The sequence below is a fragment of the Chiloscyllium plagiosum genome, chromosome 29 (assembly GCF_004010195.1).
Source record: "Chiloscyllium plagiosum isolate BGI_BamShark_2017 chromosome 29, ASM401019v2, whole genome shotgun sequence".
Lineage (NCBI taxonomy): Eukaryota > Metazoa > Chordata > Chondrichthyes > Orectolobiformes > Hemiscylliidae > Chiloscyllium > Chiloscyllium plagiosum.
In genome coordinates, this window is record NC_057738.1 from 31,332,332 (window position 1) to 31,358,775 (window position 26,444).

At 41.8% G+C, this 26,444-nt stretch overlaps 2 protein-coding genes across 6 annotated transcripts in view; one reads left to right on the plus strand and one right to left on the minus strand.

Moving 5' to 3' along the window:
* tert (telomerase reverse transcriptase) overlaps positions 1 to 4,014 on the plus strand; it is a 60,443-nt gene extending 56,429 nt beyond the window's left edge. The window contains exons 16-17 of the mRNA XM_043719416.1: positions 854 to 967; positions 2,216 to 4,014. Coding sequence (XP_043575351.1) covers positions 854 to 957 — 104 coding nt within the window. The 3' untranslated portion in view covers positions 958 to 967; positions 2,216 to 4,014. The remainder of the gene's footprint in view (positions 1 to 853; positions 968 to 2,215) is intronic.
* A 6,894-nt stretch (positions 4,015 to 10,908) lies between these two features.
* LOC122564476 (inactive sodium-dependent neutral amino acid transporter B(0)AT3-like) overlaps positions 10,909 to 26,444 on the minus strand; it is a 52,968-nt gene continuing 37,432 nt past the window's right edge. For 2 of the 5 annotated variants that reach the window (XM_043719418.1, XM_043719421.1), the window contains exons 9-12: positions 20,030 to 20,234; positions 17,926 to 18,085; positions 14,098 to 14,260; positions 10,909 to 11,196 (exon numbers count right to left, since the gene is read on the minus strand). In XM_043719418.1, coding sequence (XP_043575353.1) covers positions 11,011 to 11,196; positions 14,098 to 14,260; positions 17,926 to 18,085; positions 20,030 to 20,234 — 714 coding nt within the window. In that variant the 3' untranslated portion in view covers positions 10,909 to 11,010. Of the gene's footprint in view, positions 12,080 to 14,097; positions 14,261 to 17,925; positions 18,086 to 20,029; positions 20,235 to 26,444 lie in introns of those variants that run through there. The other 3 variants (XR_006315924.1, XM_043719420.1, XM_043719422.1) reach the window with 3 other exon arrangements.

The window sequence follows — 26,444 nt, forward strand, 5'->3', positions numbered from 1 at the left end:
GACCGAGGTACAAAGTGAGGAGTTTGCATCTAGAGAAGTGGACATTATCGAAGAGGAGTTGTTGGATATTGGATAGGCTAAAAATTGATAAAGCAGATGTTGTAGACAGGCTAGGTTATATCACGTTGATACCAGTACAGGTGCCATAGGAAGTAAAGATTCACATTGTGGAGTTAGATTTGGGGAGGATTGGCGAATTGTAGATGCTACATCCTTGTTCAGGAAGGATTTTAAGGATAAGTCCTGCTCCTGGAGGTCACTTAGTTTAATGAAAGTGGTGGGGAGACTTTGAGAAACAATAATTCAGGACAGAATTAAGAGCCACGTGGATGAGTGTTGATGAATTTAAAGAATGCCAGTGTGATTTTCTTTTAAAGGGGAATGATATTTAATTAATCCGATTGAGATTTCTGACCAGGCAAGAGGGAGGCTTAATGCGGATGATGTGGGTGAATTTTCGTAAGGGGTTTGGTGAAGCTGCATGTCAGGAATATCAGAATGTCCGAAAGGTTGAATTCTGTAGAAGGCAAAGAACAGCGTGAATATGAAGTTTCCCAGACTAGAGGAACGTGCGCATTGGTATTCCTCAAAGGTCCAGCACAGGTACTCAGATCATGGCTGTTCTTGTTCCATCTCAATGACTACAATCGAATATACAAGGACATTGTAAGGATTACCAGATGGCATAAAGCTTGGAAGAGTGAGCTGTGAGGAGATTAGTATTACGCTCCAGACTAAGGTGAAATGGGCAGACAAATGACAGATGCCATTTAGTCAAGGGTGTTGCAAAGTGATGCATTTTGATGGGGGTTGGGACAGAAGCATATTTTAAATGTCTTGTTTTCACTTTAAGGCAGGGCTAAGTTGCAGCAAATTCTACCTCCCAACACAGTCCAGCTGCTGCAGTCTATAACCCACCCAGCTCTTCATCAAGATTTTGCAGCCATCTTGGATTGAAGCGAAACTGGTAAACAGCATCAGAATGTTCATTTGTCTCTAATCTGAGTGGTAAAGCCACAGAGTTTAGCAGCTTTAGCCCTGCATGCCTGCATTAGCTCTTGGCAAAAGTTGTACAATTAGTCACACTCCCTTGTTCCAGCTCTCACTTGCTCCCTCTGAGTGTTTATCCAATTTCCTTCTGAAACATTCATATTGAGTGTTTTTCAGGCGCATTCTAATTATTTAAATATGATACAACTCTTCATACTTCTAGTTCTCTAACAAATGAAACAAACTCTGTGTTCACTATAAATAACTCCACCACTGCAAACATTGGATCATAATTTACTCTGTCATAACCTTTCATCGTTTAAACACCTCCTATTAAAATCTCCATAGACTTTTCTTTGCTTGAGAAAGACAATGTCTTAGCATCTTCTCTCTTCCCAAAACTTTGATATTTTTCTGAAAAGTGGTGCCCAGATTTGGACACAGCTGACACCTAATTTTTAAAAAAGTATTTTATAACATCCCGGCTTTTGACCTCAATATTTCTGTTTATAAAGTCAAGAATCCCATTTTTAAAAGTTTATTACTTTCCATGTGTGATATGGCTGTCCCCTGGCAAGGCTGGTATTTGTTACCCATTCCTAATTATCCTTGAATGGAGTAGTTTGTTAGGTCATTTCACAGAGTAGTTAAAAGTCTACCACATTGCTTTGGGCCTGGAGTCACGTGTAGGCCAGACCAGGAGAGGACGGCAGATTTCCTTCCCTAAAGAGCATTAGTGAACCAGATGGGCTTTTATAACAATCAGTGGTAATGTCATAGTCGCCAACACTCATTTTTTATTCCTTTTTTGCTTCCCTATATTTCCCTAATACATTGCAACCACACTTTTTCATTTCCAATCCTCCACTTCCTTGAGCCAATGTCCCTTTTGTTTACACTGTATTGTAAGCCATGTGGTGATTCATACCTCCAGCTGACCAACGGGATTTAGCATGCTCCATCTTTTTAACGCCCATTGGCTCCTAATCCATCCTGCCCCATCCAGTGATTTTCCCTCCACTGTCTGATCCCGCTAATTTCTGACCCACTGTTTCTTCCCTTTGTATCTCCCAGTCCTCTATGCATCTGATGCTCCTCTCCAATATGCTTTGTATTAGAAAGCAACAAAAATTGCTCGACTGACATGTTGCTGAAGTGTTGATTCATGAAATACGCACTTACTTTTTCAATACTTCATACCCCTTTTTCTCATTCCCATTACTAGGAAATACTGGCATATGGAAATGCTGAAAGTGGAAATACTGGAAGAAGTCAACCAAAAAATTGAACTGTTATAACTAATATCTCGACAGTAACTTTAGCAGTTTATACGCTGTTATCTGGATCCCAAGACCACCAGAAGAGACTCTCCCATCATCCGTATTTTAAAATTTGCATTGTACTCATTGATTTTTGTTTTCCCTCATAACATTGGTAAGTGGTGACATTTGCAGAAAAATATCAATGTTACAAGCTTATCAGTAAAGAAAACATGTAACCTACTTTTCTATTCATTCATAGAATTTGGGCATCACGTTCCAAGCCAGCATTTATTGCCCATTCCTAATTGCCCAGAGTGCAGTTAAGTGTCAACCACATTATTATGTATCTGGGGTCACTTATAGACCAAATAAGGATTGCAGTTTCCTTCCCGAGAGGGCATTAATGAGCCAAATAGATTTTTCCTGAGAACTAACTCATGATCATCATTAAACTCCTAATTGCAGATATTTTTTGATTTCAATTCCACCATCTACCTTGGCAGGACTTGAACCCAGGTCCCCAGAACATTACCAGCATCTCTGGGTTATCACTCCTACGATAATACCACTAGGCTGTTGCCTCCCCTTCTGTGGTTAGTTTGCTCACAGTCATTAGGGGTTAACTTCCATTTAGTCAGCCAAGCTTGAGCGGGCCAAATGGCTGGATTTCAATAAATTGGCATCAGACAAAAATCACATCTCGTGGCATTACAGAGCAATGCCCTTTGGAACACATGTCAGCAGTTTGTAAAAGCATTGCTGATGGATCTTCCACCACCTTCCTTATTAAAGCATGGCAGCATTCCAGTGAATGCCAGGTTAGCTGATAACAAATATAGATATAGCCTGAACTCGCCTCTCTTTCCAAGGCCTTAACCAATGGCACTTGAGTTGTTTATCTTTGTTTTGAACGTGCATGAGGTATGTTTACAGAGAGGTTGCCCTCCTAGGCCACCATAGTATAGCTGAGTTACAGGGGCGTGACCAGTAAATAGTGTAACCAATGTTTGCCATTGCCATCGGTTACGCACCCCCAGAGTCCAGCGGAAGGAAGAAAGAACTTTTAGTAAATTTAACACTGCTTTCTTTCCTTTTTGGAATATGGATGAGTTATTTTGGGAATAATCATAGCTCTGGGTTGAACCTCAGTTAATGATTTGGGTAACCTTTTCAATTGTGTCACAGTCTTTAAAGTCATCCACTGAGATATTGACATTTATTACTTGACAATGATAACAGTTACCAGTACGAAAGGTTAAGAGCAAAACAGTCACCGGCATAAACAGCAGTTGGTCGTTGATCAGTTTTGAAGATAAAGTCGAAGAATTGATAGCACTCTGTGTGAGAGAAAGTGCGGTGCTCCTGGATTTCAGCTGTAGAGTGAGAGTACCATGCACTTTGTGGGTGAAAATGTCACGATTACTGTCCTCAAACACTGGTGGAAATGTGTGACCTTTACCAGTAATTGGCGGTCACAAAAGGTCACACAACTCTGTATGAGATATATAGTGAATGGGCACTACACTTTTGAAACTTTCCCACATCACATTAACCCAGAATTCTTTGTCAACTTCAACTGTGGGAAGTAAATTGTCATCGCTGGTAAAATTTGATTAGTTCCCACAATCAGGTTGTCTTCAAAGCCTTTTTCTGATGAAACAGACTTTACAGGTCTTGATAAATTTGATGTATTTTCTTCTCATGAAACCAGAAATTAAATGGGATTGTGACCATTGCTTTATCTTGTAATTTCCATGTTATTGTACAGAAATAATAATTGCTGGAAAAGCTCAGCAGGTCTGGCAGCATCTGTGGAGAGAAATCAGAGGTAACGTTTCGGGTCGAGTGACCCCAATTTCTCTCTGCTGATGCTGCCAGACCAACTGAGCTTTTCCAACAGTTTCTATTTTTGTGTCTGATTTACAGCATCCACAGTTCTTTTAATTTTTATTCCATATTGATATATATCACCTGTAATGTTGGAAAATGTCCCATCATTCCCACAGGAGGGAATTGAATAGCTCAATGGAGAAGGAGCTATTGGCAAGAGTGAGAGAGGTATGCAGTAAGGGAGGAAAGAAAAACAAATTGAAGTATTGAATTGAAGGTTCTATCATGGATGAATAATTTTACACGTTTATCACTTCATTTGACTCTTTGGGTTCACTTGCATTTTGAAGTCAGTTTACCACCTGTATTTGTTTTACTCACTTGTGGGATGTGGGTGTTGCTGGCTGAGCCATTATTTATTGCCCTTCCCCTTGAGAAGGTGTTCATGAGCTACCTTCATGAACTACTCCACACGTAATGTAGTCTGACCCACAATGACATGAGGGAGGGAATTCCAGGATTTTGACCAAGTGGCAGTGGGGGAATGGCGATATATTTCCAAGCCAGGTTGGTGAATGGCTTGGAGGGGAATCTGCAGGTGATGGTTTTCCCATGAACCTGCTGCCCTTGTCTTTCTTGATGGAAGTGGTCATGGGTTTGGAAGATGCTGTCTAAGGATCTTTGGTGAATTTCCTCCATGCATCTTGTAGCAGTGGAGGAAGTGGATGCTTGTGGATATGGTGCTAATCAAGCGGGCTGCTTTGTCCTGGATGATGTCAAGCTTTTTGAATGTTGTGGGAGCTGATCCCATCCAGGCAAGTGGGGAGTATTCCATCATATACCTGACTTGTTCGTTGTAGGTGGTGGGCAGACTTTGGGCAGTGAGTTACTCATTGCAGGATTTCTTGTCTCTAATTGCACTTATAGCCACTAAATGATATGGCTGGTCCAGTTCAGTTTCTGGTCAGTGGTAATTCCTAGGGTGTTGATAATGGGGGATTCAGTGATGGTTACGCCGCTGAAGGGTCGGGTACGTTTTGGCACTGCCCTTTTGGCGCCGATCATTTGGCCCCACCGTTTTGGCTCTAAACTGTTTTGACGCTCATTACTTTGGCGCTGAGCTGTTTTGGCGCCAATTCGGAATAAAAAAATGTCTTGTTTGGTTAAAGAAGAGAGGATGACTAACGACCCGATGTAATTTTCTCAACTAGCAAGAGTTGATAGTCAAAGCTGTAATGACCCGCTGTAGATTCAAATCTCGTTTTGTAATCATTTTCTCATTTAACAATTGTTAATACTCATCTACTGCCTTGATACTTAAGCCCTTCCATCTTCACATTGGAAAGCTGTAATACAATTTTCTTTCTATTTTCTTGTAGAGCCTATACCAGAAATTGCTAAAAACAAGAGAGACAAACCAAACTTTTCACACGATGGTTATCTGTATGTGTTTGATAAATGTAGCAAATTGTCGAAATTCGTTTTAAGAATTAGATTTATTTCTTACAATGCAATAAAAACAAATTTCTTACGGGCTCTACAAGACTTTTTTTTTTATTCTGAATTGGCACCAAAACAGCTCAGCGCCAAAGTAATGAGCACCAAAATAGTTTAGAGCCAAAACGGCAGGGCCAAATGATCAGCGCCAAAAGGGTGGGGCCAAATAGTCCCATTCCAGCCACTGAATATCATGGGGTGAAAGACTGTTTCTCATTGGAAATGGTCATTTGAGTGGGATTTGTGTGGCACAAATGTTACTTATCACTTTTCAGCCCAAGCCTGGACATTGTCCTGGTCTTTCTGCATTTGAATATGAACTGTTTCAGTACTTGAGGAGTCGCAAATTGTGCTGAACACTGTGCAGTCGTTGGCGAACAGCCCCACTTCTGACCTTATGATGCAAGGAAGGTCATTGATGAAGCAGCTGAAGATGGTCAGGCCAAGACACTAACTTGAGGACCTCCTGCAGAGATGTCCTGGAGCTGAGATGACTGACCTCCAACAACCACGGTCATCTTCCTGTGTGCTGGGTATGGCTCCAACTAGCAGAGAGTTTGCCCCCGATACCCATTGATTCCAGTTTTGCCAGGGCTCCTTAATACCACAATTGATCAAATGCAACCTTTTTGTCATGGGCTATCACTCTGACCTCATCTTTAGAATTCCGCTCTTTTGTCCATGTTTGAATCAAGGCTGTAATGAGGTCAGCAGCTGAGTGGCCCTGGCGGAACCCAAACTGGATGTCACTGAGCAGGTGCTGCTTGATAGCACTGTTGATGACACCTTCCATCACTTTACTGATATTGAGAGTAGACTGATGGGCTGGTAATTAGCTGGGTTGGATTTGTCCTGCTTTTTGTGTACAGGACATAACTGGGCAATCTTCCACATTATGGGGTAGGTGCCAGTGTTATAACTACTGAAACAGCACAACCGAGGGTGTGGCAAGTTCTGGAGCACATGTCTTCAGTACTGTTGCTGGAGTGTTGTCAGATTCCATAGCCTTTGCAGTGTCTCCAACCATTTATTGATATCACGTGGAGTGAATCAAATGGGCTGAAGACAGGGCCCTAAGATACTGGGTTGAGAGTGTGTTGCTGGAAAAGCACAGCAGGTCAGGCAGCATCCGAGGAGCAGGAAAATTGACATTTCGGGCTGGAGCCCTTCATCTGGAATGAGGCTGGGAGCCTTGGGGGTGAAGAGATAAAAGGGAGGGGGGGGGGGGGTGAGGCTGGGGAGATGGTAGCTGAATGTGCAGTAGGTGGCTGGAGGTGGGCGTAAAGGTAGCTGTGATACTGGGGACCACTGGAACTACAGTTTGTGTCTAGTATGCTCCCGCAAACAGCTATGGTAATGTCAAGCTTACTATGTGCAGATGAATGCAATTTAAACAGATGTGAAGTTAACAGCTCCTGCCACAGGGTTCATAGGTATTTCTTTCATATGTCTGAAGGAGAGTGACATACCTCAGTTTTGGACCCACCCCAGTCACTTGTAGAGGATGCTTAGAGGGACAGGGCTATTGTCACCCTCATCAGAGAGAGTGTGGCCAGGGGGTGGAGCTTCATCTCCCCAGCCTGGAGGAGAAACCAAAGAATAATCCCCCTCTACACCTGGAAACAGGACATGATGCGGGACTATATCCTGAGGGATACATCAAAGCTTGAGGAATCTGCCACCAAAGCACAGCGGAGAAAAACCACCGTCGAAGATCTTTCTGCCAAATTATAGTGAGGGTCTGTTGCCTTTCGAGATCCCCTCATAGCCTTAATTGGGAATGTAGAGTTTCCTTTCATGTTTTGTAAATGCCTTTTATTATTGCAACTGGATTGAAGGAGGAATGTCAAAATTCCAATGCATTTTCTGCCAAGTCTGTATGAGCTTGTTTTGTAATTGTTATATTTACTTATAAATTATGAATAAAGTATATTTTTGAAATTTAAAAGAAAATGATCATGCCTGGATCATGACTGGGACAAAATTAAAAGAAAAATGAAATCCCTCTGGACCAGTGTAAGAACAAGCACACTTGTGTGATCTTTCAGGAAAGCCCATCGGAATCCTTTCATTTGATTGCATTTTGCAGCTTCTATCATCTGGAAGGTGACTCTCTTTAATGTTTCACCCTGTTTATTAAAAATAAGTTAATGGGTGCTGCTGACTGAGGCTACACTGGCAAATGGAACAAGAATAGCAGTCTGTATTGTTATAACCTGTCTTCTGTATTTTACTGTTTGTAAATTGACCAATATCAAAAGGACAGCTTTTTTTTCCCTCTTCATATATTGAGTAATTACCATGAAGCCAGGAGTAGGAGTTTTCTTCACAGCTATCATTTACATTCTGAATAATCCTGAAATATTTCAAACTCCAGACACCACTTTACAAAGAGAGCAAATTATTCTTTAAAATTGAAAACAGTAGGACCAACATATCCTTCTGAAAATATTAGCATTTTTAAAAAATTAAAACAATTAACATGAAATGAAAACTGTTTAATCATAATTCATTTTGAGCACAGTCTTGTTAAAAACATACTTTAAAGCAAAGGAATAAATGTTAACTTGAATTGAACATTATTTAATCATGATTGATTTTAGGAGCATTAGGCAGTGAGATATATGAATCTATCCATATCCACATTCCAAGCACTATGACAAAGCTAAAACTGAAGTACTGGAACTTCTCCAAAATTAAACACTGACATATTTTGAGCTGAAGGCTAAGGGTGAAATAATGAAGTGAGGTGACACAAATTTATTAGTGGGGGTTTAGTCTTAGAAATTAGAACCAGGCCTTTCAGGCATGAAATCAGGAAATATATCTCCATACTGTGTAAAAGATGTGAACTCTCCTACAAACGGATGGTTGCTAAATCAATTATTGAATTTAAAGTTACGATTGTTTGATCTCTGTTAAGCAAAGGTATTAAGGGATATGGAGTCACAGACCGACTATGAGCTTACTGAATGGAAGAATAGGCCTGAATGGAATGCTTGCAATCCTTTAAAAGATTTGGAAAGATAGGTTTAAACCAAGGTGAACAAATATGAATAAAATCCAACTTATGATTGTACAAAGTGAAGAGAAATCAAGGGTAACTCTAACCTAATCTGAGAGGTGGGAGACTGCCATCATTACATTGGCTGCTCGATGTCACCTGACGTTAGTGTCAATGCTGTGCATTGTTATATCCCAATCTGTTCGTTCTAACATTTCATTCTGTAACTGACATTTGATATTAATTTTCTAAATGTTTATCAGAACAGACTGGGATTCTGCAAAAGGTTCATGATTCAGTTGCTCCCCCTCCCCCACTTGGGGGGACTCTTCCTTGGGGAAAGGAGGAATCCATACAGATCAGGATCAGCCATGATTGGTCACAGCCGACCAAAACTGAGAGGGAGTTGAATCCTATAGTCTCGCAACAGGTACAGAAACAAACAGCCACTAAAAAGAGAGGTAATATGCAGGGAAAAGCAAGGGGGTGCAGTCGTTAAGGCAAACTTTACAGCCCTGTGGAGAAAGTGGGGTGCTGGAAAAGCACAGCAGGTCAGGCAGCATCTGCAGAGCGGGAGGATCAACATTTTGAGCTTAACTTCTTCATCAGGCATCAGGTGGGCACAGCTATCCTGAGATCCAAATACTCTGAGTGAACCTTTCCACCTTTCTCTCACTCTCTCTCCCCATTTTTAACCCAATATCTTACCTCCACTACTAACCAGGTTTAACTGCCAGCTTAGGGGAAAAGGGGGATTTTGAGGTAATAGTCCAGGTAGTTAGTGGTTTTAAACGTTTGTATCATTACAGTCCTTAGAATTTTGTAAAGGATGTTTTGTTAGTAATAAATAGTTATTGCAGTTTTACATAAGACAGTATCACAAGGCTTTGCATGAGGTCCACTGAAGAGGTTACCTAGTAAGGTAACGAAACGTCTGGAAATGAACCTTTCAGCTCAGCGAGCAAACCTACATCCAGTGTCAGAAGTCTTTATGATAAGTAAAGCTCAGGGGCAGCAAATTGAGGGACTGGTCAACTGGAAGACGTTATTGCAATAACTTCACAATACTTTCATCATGTGTTATGGTCCTGCGGTTCTCCATTTGGTGGTTGTCATGTTGTTGATTCATGACAAGGGGGCCCTTGTCTGTGATATGGAACAGTTCGACATCAAAAGTGACACAGGAACTACTGTCTGGAAAGTAGAAACTTCTGGCACTGAGTATTTTGATGTATGAAATAGCCACAGAAATGGAAGTATCTAAGCCAGCTTGGAACTAACAGAAATCTTTGTTGATACACTGAAGGGACAAAATAGAAAGGATGTGTCAAAAGCTGCATGAGATATAGGGTTAGCAATCCCAACAAAAACACAAGTGGCAGAGCAACTAGAGTCCAAGTGAAGCAATGGAACTGAGGTTGGTAGTGTGAGGGAACAGGTAGAGTTGAATCACTACGATAAGGAAATTAGGAAGCTATAATGGGAAGCTTAGGAAAGAAAAGAAGGGAGAACACACCATAGAAAGCATTCCATCTAGTTGCATCACAGCTTGGTAAGGCAACTGCTCCACCCAAGACCACAAGAAACTACAGAGAGTTGTGAATGCAATCCAGTCCATCACGAAAACTAGCCTTCCATCCATTGATTCCATCTGCACTTCCTGTTTCCTTGGGAAAGCAGCCAACATAATCAAAGACCCTTCCCAGCCTGGGTGTATTCTCTTCCATCAGGCAGAATATAAACAAGGTTCGAACACATACACCATCAGATTCAAGAAAAGCTTCTTCCCCATTATTATTAGACTTTTGATTGGACCTCTCATTTATTGGAGTTGATCTTTCTCTGCACCTTCCCTGTAGCTGTAACACTTTATTCTGCATTCTATTCTGTAACCCTGATATACTTAAGTGAGGTAGGCTTTGTCTGGTTAGCACACAAAACTTTTTGCTGTATCTCAGTACATGTGATAATAATAAATCAAATTTTAAAAAAAATAACAGCACTAAGAAAAATGGAGCTGGAGGTTGAAGCCAGAGAGAAAGAGGAAGAAGTTAAAGCGAGCAGAGATTAGCCTCAAAGCTATGGCAAGGACAAACATAGAGAATCCTGGATGGAAGCTCAATTTTGTGCCAAGAAAATGTTCAAAATAGTCCAAACACTGCAAGATTTGAGGATAAAAATGTGGAAGTGTTCTTCCTGTCTCTGTAGAAAGTAGTGATCTAGATGGAGTTCCCTCAAGACTTCTAGACTTTGCCTCTAGAGCAAAGTTAATGGAAAAGGACAAGCTGTGATTGCATCTTTGTCAGGGGAGTACACAAGAGTTTATGAGAGTGTTGAATAGTGTTTATTACTTAGCAGGAAAGTACCTTCTCAATTGTATAAAGGAGCATAAATGCAAATTGTAGCTTCCATAGACTCGCAAATCTCTTATAGTTGAAAAGCAAGATTGTCAAAGGGATTCTGTGTTCTTTGCTTGTGCCTCCTGAGCTTAAGTCTGATGAGGTGATAAAGTGCAGTGAGTGGAATAAATATAGAGGACAGTATGACCAAGAAAGCACAGATAAATTCCACCCAACCCGTGTATTCCTTTTCTTCCTTCTTTGGGAACTCCACCTGTTGGTTTAACATAAATAATTAGTAAAGCGTTCATGTATTTTTGAAAAACGTTACTTTGTCAGAAACAGCAAGCTAATTGTTAACCTTGGCCATTCTTTCTTTTAAGCTCAATGCCCTGACCTTTCCTCATGTCCCTCAATTCCTTCGCACATTTCAAATCTCGGTTATTTGCATCTACAGCCTTCCCACTCAGTATAGAATCACAGAAGGTAACTGCAATAAAAAAGGCCAGTTGACCCATCATATCTGTCCTCCCTCTCTGCAAGAGCAGCTCGCCCATTCTCATTCACCTCATCCTGCCAATTTATTCTCGAGTCCTCATCTGAAGATTCGTTTTTCTTTAGAATTTGTTTTATCACTGGTGTAGTTGGAATTTTAATCATGACCCCTTACCCCTCTAGTGCCTGTAAGAATTATTCACCATTTGCATGCTAATCCCCTACTTATTTTAGACACCACAATCAGACTCCACTGAGGTCAAGGTACAATAACCAAGGTTAAAAACTGGGGTTACTCCATCTTGTCATTAAATACCTCTGATTTCTTTCCAAATAAAGGTCAAATTGCCATAATCTTTCCAGACCACAGGGCTGCTGTCTCATAGAGAGAGATGACTGGTGGCAGTTCAACCGGGGGGGTCACCATGCCTCAGGTGAGGGAGGGGTTGAGGAGAATTCTTCATGGTAACCTCAGCTGGTTTAGGAATTGAACACGAGCCATTGTTATTACTTTGCTTCACAAAATGACCATATATTCTCTGAAGCTAGGATTTCTCCTTTTTAGATCACTTACATTATCTTCAATCAGATTGGAACTCGATGCGTACAGTCTTTCCACTGCTGTGTTCTTAAGAACGCGGGATCTTGATCTGATTGGCATTCTAATTAATTAGGAACAGTCAAGGACTTACTTAGAATCATAGAATCCGTATAGTTTAGAAGCAAGCCATTTGGCCCATCAAGTCCACACCGGCCCTCAAGAGAGCATCACACTTAGACCCAACTCTGTCCCCTATCCCTGGAACCCTGCATTTCCTATGGCTACCCCACCTGACCTGCAATTCAGCATGGCCAATCCACCCAACCTGTGCATCTTTGAACTGTGGGAGGAAACCCACACAGATATGAGGAGATTATGCCAACTGCACGTAGAATCGAACCTGGATCCCTGCTGCTATGGGGCAGCAGTGCTAACCCCCCACTGTGCCACCAAGCTGCCCACTTGGAGCAAAGATGCTCCACTATCAGGACAGCCCACCCCCAACCCCTACTGCCCACCCTCTCCCCAAAAATGGCGAGTCATCAGGAACAGAGAGGTGGCTTCCTGGGAGTAGGCTTCAAGCCACATGAATACAAAGACCACAGCCTGGCCTTCAGCATTCCTGTGGAAGGGATGCCTGTCAATATTGTGTCACTAATGGATGTGCCTCTTCTGAATTTTCAATTCTGAGACAAGCCTCCATTTTTGAATGCTTGCCTTTCTGCCTTACCAGTGCATTCTCTCTCTCTCTCTCTCTCTCTGCTTTCATCTGGCCATTACCACAGTCCCTCCCTCTCTCAGCCCTCGATCTTGGAACCTGCTTGTTGTTTGTAACAGGACAGTGACCCAACTGGCCACCTCCCAGGAGAACCCCTGACTCACACAGGACTGGGATCTACAATTGCCCCAATTTCTGAAAATTTTCAGACAATTCCCCCTCATTACTACTGCAGGCATTGACCTGTTTTTCAATTCAGTGGTTCACTTAATGTAACCTATGATCTCATTAAACTTGTTGAATCAGCAATCTGACATTTCCCTACACAACTACTTGAAGTCTTAATCCATTTGTTGTCTTTCCCCTCTTTCTGTCCTTCCCCATGTCCTTAATGATGGCAGACCCTTCAATCACCTCTGAGGGACTGGCCAGAATTTGAGACCCTGACCCTCTCCCATTTGGATTACCACATTCAATTCTGGTCTCTCTGCTATGGGAAGGATGCTGTTAAACGTCAAGGGTTCAGAAAAGATTGACAAGGGTATTGGCAGGATTGGAGGGTTTGAGCTATAGGGATAGGATGATTCGGCTGAGGTTATTTTCTCTGGAGTGTCAGAGGCTGAGGGGGTGACCTTATAAAGATTTATAAAATCATGATTTAGAGATGCGGTGTTGGACTGTGGTGTGCAAAGTTAAAAATCACACAACACCAGGTTATACTTCAACAGGTTTAATTGGAAGCACTAGCTTTCAGAGCGCTGCTCCTTCATCAGATGGTTGTGCATAGCTCGGGTGAACAGCAAAGGTCTTTCCCCCAGGGTCAGGGAGTCCAAAACTAGATGGTGTCGGTTTAAAGTGAGAGGGGAAAGTTTTAAAAGGGACCTAAGGAACAACTTTTTCATGCAGAGGGTGGTGCGTGAATGGAATGAACTGCCAGAGGAAGTGGTGGAGGCTGGCACAATTACAGCATTTAAAAGTCACCTGTATGGTATATCAATAGGAAGGGTTTAGAGAGATATGGGCCACGTGCTGGTAAATGGGACTAGATTAATTTAGGGTACCTGGTTGGCATGGACGGGTTGGACCAAAGGATCTGTTTCCATGCTGCACATCTCTATGACTGTAACTCTCCCCTTCATTAGCTGCTTTTAAATGCTGAGCTCTCCCTATAGCTCAACCTCCAACCCCGGCAACACCCTTGTAAATCTTTTCTGAACCCTTTTAACAACATCCTTCCGCTAGGAGGGAGACCAGAATTGAACATAGTATTCCAAACGTAGCCTCACCAACGTCCTGTACAGCCGCAACATGGCATCCTAACTCTTATACTCAATGCACTGATCAATAAAGACAAGAAGAAAGTTTTCTTGGAGATATTAAATAAAATACTCAGGCTGTATTTCAATATGCAAGGTACGTACGTAATTAGGATCCCAGGCCTCATACGACAGGTGAGATTGAACTTCAATTGCAACAAAGGCCACAAAGACTGAAAGCAACAGTAAAGGGCTGATAAATCTCCAGGTCACTTGAAAGTAAAAGTTCGGTCGTCGACCAGTCATAAACTCCAAATCATCACAGAATCTGAAAAGAGAGAGGGTTTAATTTTCCCGACATGTTTAGTACAATTTCAAATAAATGGCTTATTCTGTTCTCTCTTTGTACATTTGATAATCCAACGTAGCCAATTGAGTGAGATACAGTGTTTGTTTGCAATTACCTGCACGGTGAGGAGTAACCCACATTACCAACATTGGTTGATTTAGTTTCAGGAGAGAAAGGACACAACAATGTAAGCAATAGGAGGAGGAGTAGACCATCCGGCCTGTTGAACTTCTTCTGTCATTCAGTATCATCATGGCTGACTTCACCTCTAATTTCTTGCTTACTCCCAGTATTTTTTGATTCTCTGAGAGACCAAAACTCTGTCTGTCTCAACCACTTCAATATACTCAATGGTGGAGAATTCCAAAGATGCACACTTTGAGTGAATTCATTTCTCTTCATCTCAGTTCTAAATGATTAACCCCTTCTCCAGGGACCATTCCATTTGTTTTCGATTCTCTCAACCAGCAGACACAATCACTCAGCATCTGATTAGTCAAACGCCTTCAGAATTTAGCGTGGCATGATGGCTCAGTGGTTAGCACTACTGCCTCATAGTGTCAAGGCCCTGGGTTTGATTCCATCCTTGGGTGACTGTCATTGTGGAGTTTACATGTTCTCCCCGTGGTTATGTAAGTTTCATTTTGCGCTTGGTTTCCTCCCAAGGATGTGCAGGTTAGGTGGATTGACTATGGCAAATTTTTTTAAGATTAGAATCCCTACAGTGTGGAAACAAGTCCACACCGACCCTCCAAAGAGTAACCCATCCAGACCCATTCCTTCTGCCTAATGCACCGAACACTATGGGCAATTTCCCATGACCAATTCACCTGACCTGCACATCTTTGGACTATGGGAGCACACTGAAGCACCCAAAGGAGATCCACGCAGACACAGGGAGAATGTGCAAACTCCACAAAGAGATTTTCCCAAGGCTGGAATCGAACCTGGGTCCCTGGCGCTGTGAGGCAGCAGTGCTAACCACCGAGCCACCCTTGTAGTATCCAGCAATGTGCAGGCTAGGTGAGGTAGCCATTGGAAACACTGATTTATGGGGATAGTCATCCTGCATGGGTCTGGTTGGGATGCTCTTCGGAGGGTCAATGCAGATTTGATGAGCCAAATGGCCTCTTTCTGCACTGTAGGTATTCTAGAGCCTTGTATGTCTCAATGCCACGGCTGGAAAATATGAGCTACGAGGAGGAGAGAGTGTTGTGATTCTTAGATGATTGGGCCAGCAGTTTAATCTGCAATAATCATCCTGGGAAACCATTATTTGTCACTTATTTTATGGGATGCATCCTTGTCTTCTGAGGGAGGTTATTGGCCAAAATTACAGAAAGCTGGAGGCAAGCCTCCAATCCTTTGTGGATACAAAATGCTGCCAAATAGTTTTAAAATTGCAACTGTTTGAGAAATGGAAGAAACTGGCCAATAATTTTAATGGAAGTGGTAAGGGAAGTTTTTAGAAATGAGAATCCGGCCTGTTGATGATCATGGACTTGTAAATGATAACCAGTGTGGATTTGTTGAGGAGAAATTGTGTCTGATGAACTAAATAGAGTTTTTTTTGATTAGGAGATGTGGGCAGAGGAGCAGATATTGATTTCTAAAGGTATTTGGTAAAACAATCAAACATCAAGCTTGTTAGCAAAGCTGAAGTCAACGGGATAAAAGGAAAAATAGAAGAATGAGTTGACAAATTGGCAAAGAAATAGGAAACAGAGAGTTGTGGTGAATGGTTGTTTAACAGTCAGTGGAGGCATATACTCTGTCTCCCTGCGATTCAATACCAGGACCACTGCTGTTTCTGATATTGATCAATGAGTTGGACTTGGAAGTCGAGGACATGTTGTGATATTGGGAGATGGCATACAACTCGAAAGTGGAGTAAACACTGAGGAGAATGCTAATAAAACCCATTGGCTAATGGGATGGATGGATACATGGAAGATGAAACTCAGTGCAGAAAAGTGTTTAAGAGAGATAATGGAAACATTTTGGACTCCCTGCTTTGGAGAGATGTTCAACTTGAAAGATTTACAAGGATGTTGCCAGCATTGGAGAGTTTGAGCTATAAGGAGCAGCTGAATAGACTGGGGCTGTTTTCCCTATAGCATCGAAGGTTGAGGGGTGAACTTATAGAGATTTATAAAATCACGAGGATAGGGTGAATAGCCAGGGTCTTTTCCCAAGGCCTGGGAGTCCAAAACTAGAGAACGTACGTTTAAGGTGAGAGGGGAAAGATTTAAAAGGGATCTAAGGGGCAACTTTTTCATGCAGAAGGAATGCATGGAATGAGCTGCCAGAGGAAGTGGTAGAGGCTGGTACAATTACAATGTTTAAAAGGCGTCTGGATGAGTATATGCATACGAAGGGTTGAGAGGGATATGGGCCAAGTGCTGGCAAATGGGAACAGATTAATTTAGGATATCTGGTTGGCATGGACAAGTTGGACTGGTGGGTGTGTTTCTGTGCTGTACAGCTCTGTGATTATAAATGGTACAACGTGAAAGTGGTTGCTGGATTACAGAGAGCTCAGACTGTTTATACATAACCTATTGAGGACACCAGGAGAGTTTCATAAAGCAGTTAATAAAGCCAATGGTTTTTTGGCCCTTATAAGTCAAGGTAGAGAGTACAAAAGCCTGAAAATTAGGTTAAGCTCATATAAAACATCAGTTTAGCCCAGGCTGGAGCCCAATAGTGGGCACCAAACTTTAGGAAGGATGTCCTGGAGAAACTATGGATCCAGGTGTAAGGGATTGCTGTCATTGATAGACTGGAGAAGCTAGGGCTGTTATTTTCCTTAGAGCAGAAAAGGCCAAGGATTCATGTATTTAAATATACAAATGAGACCTTTGCATGCAGATTAGCAACAGGCAAAGGCCATTCCACCCCTTGAGTCTGCTCTGCTGGTCAATAAGATCATGACTTGATATGTCTGTGTTTTGAATTCCACATTCCCATCAACTCCCAATAATCTTTGTTTCCCTTGGCTAACAGAACTCTTTAAACCCTGCATTAAAAATATTTGATGACCCTGCCTCCTTGAGAGAGAGAGAAGATTCCAAATATCACAACCCTCTCAGAGAAGAGAAACACACTCCTCATCTCTGTCCTGAAAAGGTGAAACCTAATTTTAAAAGTCAAGATTAGCATAGTGCTGGAAAAGCACACAGGTCAGGTAGCATCCAAGGAGCAGGAAAATTGAGGTTTTGGGCATAAACCCTTCATCAGGAAACGTTCTTCATTAGGAAACTTCCTGATGAAAGGCTTATGCTCGTAACGTCGAGTCTCCTGCTCCTTGGATGCTGCCTGATCTGCTGTGCTTTTCCAGCACCATACTCTCAACTCTGATCTCTAGCATCTGCAGTTCTCACTTTCTCCTGCTTAGAAGGAGGGTATGTTACAGTGTGACATTCCTAACAACCTACTGTTGGATGAATCAAAGGCTTCAGAAGTTAACAAGGTTTAAGCAACTGATAGTTAAATGATATTATTGTGACATTTATTCCAGCGAGAGCTGTTTAAGGGGAATGGGATAAAATAGACATTTCCGATTTTAAAAAAATTAAAGATCACTGTTTGGAAACATTGTCTGAAATAAGTAGTAAATGGTGACAAGTAGGTTTGTTACTTACTTATGAAACCCATAAACATAAATCACCCCAATCAGCTCAAAGAAGGCAACGATCAGAAGAGGCAGAGCAGTTCCATAATTGTCAAAAATTGTCAGCCAGTAACTCCCAGATGCTGTTGTGAAAGTAAGTGCTACTGAAAAGCATATCAGGCATATTATGGCTAAAGAAGACATAAAAACAAGAGTTGATTAGAACATACATTGCCGAAACATTTTCTTAGTGATGTTCTTGAAGTAGCAGAACAACTAATTGTTTAAAAAATGTACAGGGTTAACCTGTGTGAGTGTTTCCTCCATGTTAAATGGATTGAGAAGCAGAAAGTCAACAATTCTAAAGTGCTTTCGAAATGAAGCAATTGCAAGGTTTTTCATGCATCAAGTAGTTAGGGTCTGGAATTGTGCTGGAGGCACATTCAGTTGAGGACATCGAATGTTCATTTTAAATGGAAACGGTGGCAGAGTTATGGGAAGAGTCAGTGCAGAGTTGATGGGCCGAATGGCCTCCTTCTTTACCCTCACAATTCTGTGAAACTTCAGTGAAAAAGCTCGAAAAATGACATAAATGGTTTCCATGGTTGAAGTTCATCCCTAAGGAGTCATTGTAGCTGAGTTATAACTTTTTAGGAATGTAGAGAACAGCTGGACACTTCCCCACCCTCCTCTGGGTAAGAGGAAGATTTGCACTGGTTGGATTGTGATAGAAATGCTGGTTAAAGTGAACAGTATTGTAATTTTGCTGATGAGAAAAATCTTCAGGAAGTTGAAGGTATTTTTCACCTCAACATAAAGGCCCAAGAGCGGCGTGAAACTAGGCCTCAGGCTTCAGTAACTGTTGGCCTGCCAGGCCTCTACAAGGAGTCCGTCCCTTTGAAGGCCATTAATGTCAAGTCCCTTCTCCTCATTAGCTGTGGCCTGACGGTTGGTCTTCAGCAGTGAGATGGAGTGGTGAAAAGGGAAAGGGGCAAGGGAGAGGGAGATCACAAGGCTGTATACTTCCTAAGCATTATTTCATGAATGAAAGTGCATCTGTGTCACACGTTTTGATGTGTAAGACCATGTTGGACCTGACCACATTCCCTTGAGCAGTCAGCTGTCAAGATGGATGTAATTTGTGAATCCTAATATGGAGTGGGTTTGAGATTGCTCTCACATATGAGGTAATTGGCAGCAATGGAAGAAGGCAAAGTTGACCATAAGTTTAAATAAGAACCCTCTATCAAAATAGATAATGCTCATGGTGAAAGTGAGAATATTTCAGCTCTGTCAGAAATAAGACCATTCAGCAACATGTAGGTTGACAGGAAGATACTGTAGGAGGAGATAGGTTCACATTCATACACAGATTGTGGCAGGTTTGCTAAATGCCCTGTGTGTCTTCGGCCTATATCTTCAACAGAGGTCAGGGAGAATTCCTGTGGACAGGTGGCTAGCATATGTTATTCCGATATTTAAGAAAGAGGTCAAATTACAGCCAAGGAACTACAATGGCATCAGTTCTCCCTCTTCCTCTGGGAAGATGTTTGAAGGGATTCTAAGGGATACCATGGGAACAAGAAGGGACCTTTGGAAATGCACAAAATGGATTGTGTAAAAGAAAATCACTTCTCATACAAAGAACTAGGTTTTATAATGCACAGGTCATTCCAAAGATTCATGAATACAGATGGAGATGTTGGAATTAAAGTTAAGAGAGTGTGAAAGTCATTCATGATGAACCAAAGGAGAGCATTCTGTCATGACACAGGCCTCTGGTTAGAATACTGGAGTACAGTGTCCAGCTGGGGTTCCTCACAATGTGGGTTAAATAGAGGCCGTGGAAAAGGTTCAGAAGAAAGACATTAGAATGAATCCAAACTTAAAAAATGTTGTGTGAAGTTGACCTGTACTGAGTTCCATGAAATATTGAAAGGGCCTGTAGATTATTCCAGTTTAACAGACAATAGAGAAACATGGCAGGGGATCTTAATGAACCCCTGGAACATCTCCCCACATGTTGGAAACGAGCAACACTACATGATTAGGGCAGAGATTGCATCATAATGTCGTTGAATGGTTTTACAGGCAACACTCCCCATGTAAATTGTGCAGTAAGAATAACCAATTACCTGAAATAATTTCTTTGGGAACACATTTTGGGAATATCTTTAGATCTAACAATGAAGTAAGAATGCCCACTACATTGCCAAGCATGGAAGACAGGCCCAGGTTGAATAGCATGACGAAAAACAGAACCGCCCATACCTGGGATACAGGCATTCGAACAATTGCTTCAGTAAAAACTATAAAGGCAAGGCCAGTACCAGACGTACTCTGTACAAGAAAAGGAAGAAAGATAATATCAAACTTTTTGTATCTTGCATGAACAAATCAACAAGAACAATGATTGACAACAAGCTTTGGTTGTTCCTTGCTCTAAGACAAACTATTTCCCAAGTGCAACACTCGTTTAATGTCCCAGACTTTGCATGGCCCCTGGTCAGGAGTTAGCTTCAGCTGCTGTGGGGAGTGGAGACATGGAAGGACAAGTTCAACATGGTGAGAATTTTTTAAACTGCAAGGTTTTGTTTGCTGAACAAAAATCTACCTTTCCCTGGCCTTTATTTATTACTAAAGCAATTAGGCCTGTCCACTAGGCCACAGGCACTAAAGAGACACCCAAGGATTTAGAGGGGCCTTGCCGCTGTTTTTGTTCAGATCCTAATCTATGTTGCTGCTTAGCAACAGCACAATTCAGTCATGTGATCCCATTAGGGGTCATGACCCACTGTTTGGGAACCCGCTGCACTAAGACATATAGCAGTTCAGCTTTGAAAGGGTTGCTGTCATCTACTTTGGCTTTAATAAAGCAAGAAAACAAAGTTTATCTTTGCATTTCTTCACAGCAGTCTGTGCATACGCCTGCACAGTATTCTTCAATATCCCTCTGATATCATGGAGCTATTGCTGCACACCTTATTTTAACTAAATTCTTATGATGTTTGCATTTCTGGAGAGAAGGAGCTCTGACACTTTATTGGGATTCAGCATTTTTTCACTATATGCCTTATCCAGAGGCCACCCTAGTTAATACATTTGGATCTATGCTATCAGAGCATAGGAGCAAAATTAGGCCATTCAGCCCATTAGGTCTACTCCACCATTCAATTATTTCTCAACCTCATTCTCTTGCCTTTTCCCCATAGTACTTGATCCTCTTACTAATCAAGAATCCATCTATCTCTATCTTCAATACACTCAATGACATCACCTTCACAGCTTTTAGTGGCAATAAATTCCACAGAATAACCACCCTTTGGCTGAAGAAATTCTTCCTCATTTCCGTTCTGAAGGGTTATCCCTTCATTTTGGGTCCTTGTCTCTCCTACTAATGGAGATATCTTCTCCAAGTCTTCTCCAGGCCTTTCAATATTTTGTAAGTTTTAATGAGATCCCCTCTCATCCTTCTAAACTCCGAGTATAGACCTTGAGTCCTCAACCACTCCTCATATGATAAGCCCTGTATTCCTGGGATCATTCTTGTGAACCTCCTCTGGATCCCCTCCAATGCCAACACATCCTTCCTTAGGTATGGGGCCTAAAATTGCTCACAATATTCCAAGTGTGGTCTGACCAGAGCCTTATACATCTTCAGCAGTACATCTCTGCTCTTGTATTCTTGCTCTCTCAAACTGAATACATATTGCATCTGCCTTCCTAATTGCTAGCTGAATCTGCATGTTAGCCTTGAGAGAATCCTGAAACCAGTCTCTGGTTGTGCCTAATATTTCTGAAGTCTTTCTCTTTTTAGGAAATAGTCTGCCAAAGTGCATAACCTCACACTTTCCCAAATTGTATTCTATCTGCAACCTCTTGCTCTCCTAGCCTGTCTACGTCCTTCCGCAACCTCCCCACTTCCTCAACACCACCTGTCGATCCATTTATCTTTGTGTTATCTGCAACCATAGCAACAATGCCCTCAGGTCATTCAGATCATTAATGTGTAACGTGAATAATTGTGGTCCCATCAGTGACGTGTGCAGAGCTCCCCAAGTCAATGGCTACCATCTGAAAAAGACCCCTTTTTCCCCACTCTCTTCATTCTGCCAGTTAGCCAATCTTCTGTCCATGCAAGTACCTTGCCCCTAATATCATGGCTTTCATTTTATTTAACAGTCTCCTGTCTGGCATCTTGTCAAAACCCTTTGAGAAATCCAATTAGATCCATCCACTGACTCTCCATTATCTAACGTACTCATTACCTCCTCAAAGAATTCTAACAGATTTGTCAGGCATGACCTCCCCTTGATGAAACCATGCTGACTCTGCTCTATTTTACCATGTACTTTAAGTACTGCATAATCTTATCCTTAATAAGATTATGCAGTAAGGTCAGGCTAACAGGCCTATAGTTTCCCAGCTTCTGCCCACTTCCCTTCTTAAACATTAGCCATTTTCCAGTCTTCTGGAACCCACCCTGACTTCAGTGATTCTTGAAAGATCACCACTTAATGCCTCCACAATCTGCTCAGCTAGCTCCTTCAGAACCCTGAGATATAGTCTATCCGGTCCAGGTGATTTATCCATCTTCAGAACTTTCAGCTTCCCTAGCACCTTCTCCTTAGTGATGGCTACCACATTCACCTCTGCCCTCTGATTGTTTTGAAGTTTTGGTATGTTACTGGTGCCTTCCACCATGAAGACTGTTGTGAAGTACCTATTCAGTTCCTCTGTCACTTCTTTGCTCCCCAGTACTATGCCTCCAGCCTTACTTTCACACAGTCCAATAAGAACTCTTGCTCTTCTCTTATCTCTCTCTTTTCATTTATGTAACTAATAAAACCTCTTGCTCTTTTCTTTTATATTACTAGCTAGCTTGCCTTCATATTTCATCTTCTCTCTTACTTATTGCTTTTTTAATTGTCCTCTGCTGGTTTATAAAGGCTTCCCAATCCTCTGACATCCTACTAAGCTTCACCACATTCTTTTTTATGCTTTCCTTGACTTTACTTGTCAGCTTATGGTTGCCTCATCCTCCCCTCACTGAGGAATGCTCTGGATCTGACCATAGCTGTAGGACCAGGTAAGGAAGAGACGTTGAGCTGGGTCAAGGTGAAGGGTTGCAGATCTGATTGAATGAAGTGATATTGCATGGCATCCAATCCCTGATCCCAGAGATAGCTACATTTCCAATGGGCATAGTCCTCAATCCTAAAGTGAGAGGGAAGGGAATGAAATGGATGGGGTGTTTGATTTCAGGCATGATACTTGGTAATCCGGGCAAAAGCACTCCTGGTCCCCCAAGCCCACTCACAGGATGACTGGGGCACATCACCAGATTCCCTCTCATCAGGTTAGGGGCAGCATGGTGACTCAGTGGCTAGCACTGCTGCCTCACTGCGCTAGGGACCACGGTTCGATTCCAGCCTCAGATAACTGTCTGCTAAATTGCTCATAGTGTGCAGGGATATGCAGGGTAGGTGGGTTGGCCATGGGAAATGCAGGGTTACAGAGTTAGGGTAGGATGGTGAGGCTGTGTGGAATGCCTTTTGGAAGGCCGTAGTGGACTCAATAGCCTGCTTCCACACAGTAGGGATTGTATGATTCATCCTTTCCCCAAAATGCTCCATGCCTCTCTTCAGTTGCCAGATTTCCCAAGGCCTGGGAAACATGGCCACTCAACAGTAAAACTGATTTAATACGTGGTTCCCAGCGTTATCATAACACGTAAATATCTAACCTGCCTCCTGAGAGTGGATGGATTATCTTGAACATTCCTATGAAAGGTGGAATGGGTGTGTTGAAGGCAGGTTGAGGTTGAGTTTGAACCTTTCCTTGTTGCTACCCATCACTCAACTCCAACTCACACATTTTTACGGGTTAATACTAAAGCCCATAATGATACTGTGTGGAAATAACTTCCCATAACGCTCGCTTCTATTCACAGGTTAGCCATTCAGTAATATTCCTTCAAATTCTCTGCCCCCAAACTGCACCCAAACATTTACAACACTGATATAATTCCAATCTTCACCTCATCGTTAGGCCTTGTTTCTCACACTGTTTATTCTGCTCCTCCTCTTTGACCCTCTGCTAAACAGTATTAAAACCCAGCCCTACCTTTTTGTTGTCAGGGGGAATGAAAATGATGCAGTCAAGCAGCACTTTTCTAGATTTCAGAAGGTCTCAAACAATCTAAAGGCAAGGTACTTTTGAAGTGTAGGTGCTGTGGAAACATCACAGCCAGGTTGTACACAACAAAGTTCCACAAACACCTTGAGATAAATTTGAGGGTCAAGTGCCTGTGTCAAATCTAAACTGGGCTGGACGGTTTTGGCACAGAGATGAAAAGGATTTTGAGGAGCCTTTTGTTTATATGTAAACAGATGAGACTTCAGGCCAAAGCGGTCATGCTTTTGAAGTGACCTGTATAACGACCTGTCTAGCTGAGCTGAGCAGTTTTAGTTTAATCTTGAGCTGGGAATTCAACAGGGAATTGTGTGGAAACTCTCTCTTTCCGCCTTCCGCCCCAGTCATCCTGTGAGTGGGCTTGGGGGACCAGGAGTGCTTTTGCCTGTTCCATTTATACTGTTTTTTAAAGGGAGTTTGCTTATTGGGACTATTCGGAACAGCATAATTAAGTCTAGCTGGATAGGTTGAATTCTGTAGGGGTTATTTATTCTGTTCTTTGGGTTTCATTGTGTAATTTTGTGAATACATTTTTAGTCTGTCAACCTAGCTATCTTACTCCGGGAAATTTTCGCTGTACACCTACTGAAACAAATTGCAAAGTTAGGTCTAGGGCTGCCTGCTTAAGAATGTTTTGAGTGATCTGGGTAGGCTGAAGTTAGGAAACACCTCTTCTACAAGCATACACAAGGTGGGAACAGGGTTGAGTAGATGTTGAGGTTAAATGGTCTGTCTCTGATATAACAGCCCTGTTCTACACAAAAGTGTTAAGCTCTTATCTCTCACAGTCATCCCATTTATCATGGCCCTCTATACAGCCATGTCCCTCCATGTGCACTCACTCCATATGCGAGGAGCTCTTCAGCTCCATAATATCCTTGGGAAATCTTTAGGATGATTTCACAACAGTCAAAATAAATAATTCAAACATAAGCAATGCAAAAATCTCTTCAAAGGCTTTGATCCTATCATGGCTCAAACAAACACAACTATTTAAACACCCTTTCAAAAAGAAAATTGTCTACACCTCATTTGAAATACTGCCTCAATAGTGCATTGAATAGTCAGACTTGATGCAATGCTATAGAGTGGAATTTGAACCCATGACCTCCTTCTTTAGAGGTAGTTAGCTTCCACTGAGCGAAGGCTGGCACCTCATCATCTGTTTTGCTCACTGACATGGACAAGTTACATGTTAAGCACGAGGCAAACTCTAACCTCTCTCTCCCCAAGGCTTTTCCTCCCATTCCCTACTTTCTCTATCTCATAGATTGCTACAATGACTCTCTAACTGTTGTTTTGAACACACATATTTTACAAAGGATGGCATTACGAGAGTATCTTGCTATGTGGGTCAGGACTGTTACTAATAATAGCCTAATGTTCCTTTTACTGAGGGAAAATAGGCAGGGTAAAAGTCCTAGAGATACAAAGCATATGATGTTGCAACCTAATGATTTCGTTATGATAATTTATATTGCTTGACCTTCTGGTTTATGACATTGACTGAACCTTTGACTTAGTTACAGTCTAATTTCAAGGCCCTAGCTATTCTGTTTTAAACAGACAAGAAAGACTAGCATTTAACATGCACTTTCCATGACTCCTGGACAGCCAATGTGTTTTTCAGCTGATGCAACACGAAGTGACTTATGGTTACTATTATAATGCATGAGACACAGCAGCCATGTTGTGCACAGCAAGCTCCCAAACCCAAAAAAGGGATAAAGACTAGATAATCTGATTTGTGAAGATGATTAAGAGATAAATATTAACAAGATAAATTTTGTACAAACTGTTCAAATACGTTCATCAGTTTGTTTGATATCATCAGAGAATCACACAATGGTACAACACAAAGGGAGGTTAATTGATTCTGAATTTACGTTTGTGAAGTGTTCAGGGTGAGGGTGGCTGTTGCTTGGGAGCACATTTTTAATATATTTTCTTGTATTCTAGCCCACTGATTTCACTCAAAGCTGAGCTCTGCATTGATGGTTCACAGCCATCGCACATCACCTGCGCTTCTAACCTAACAAAGACACACGAGTTGTTTACCAGTCTGAGTTGGAATTGGGATGAAATTCTTCTGTTTCACGTGAATTCCTTGCAACCAGCAAGATGTGAGCAAAGTTCCATCCTATGAGTCAGATTAAATGTTTGGTGAAGTAGTAGAGAAGACTAATGAGGGCAGAGCAATTGTTGTTATGTACATGGACTTCCAACTGATGTTTCATTAAATTATAGACTTTGTCTTTAATAGACTCATTAGCAAAATAGAAACCCATGGGGTTAAAAGGGGGGATTGCTGCATGAATATGAATTTGGCAAAGGAACATAAAGTAGCAAGTCATT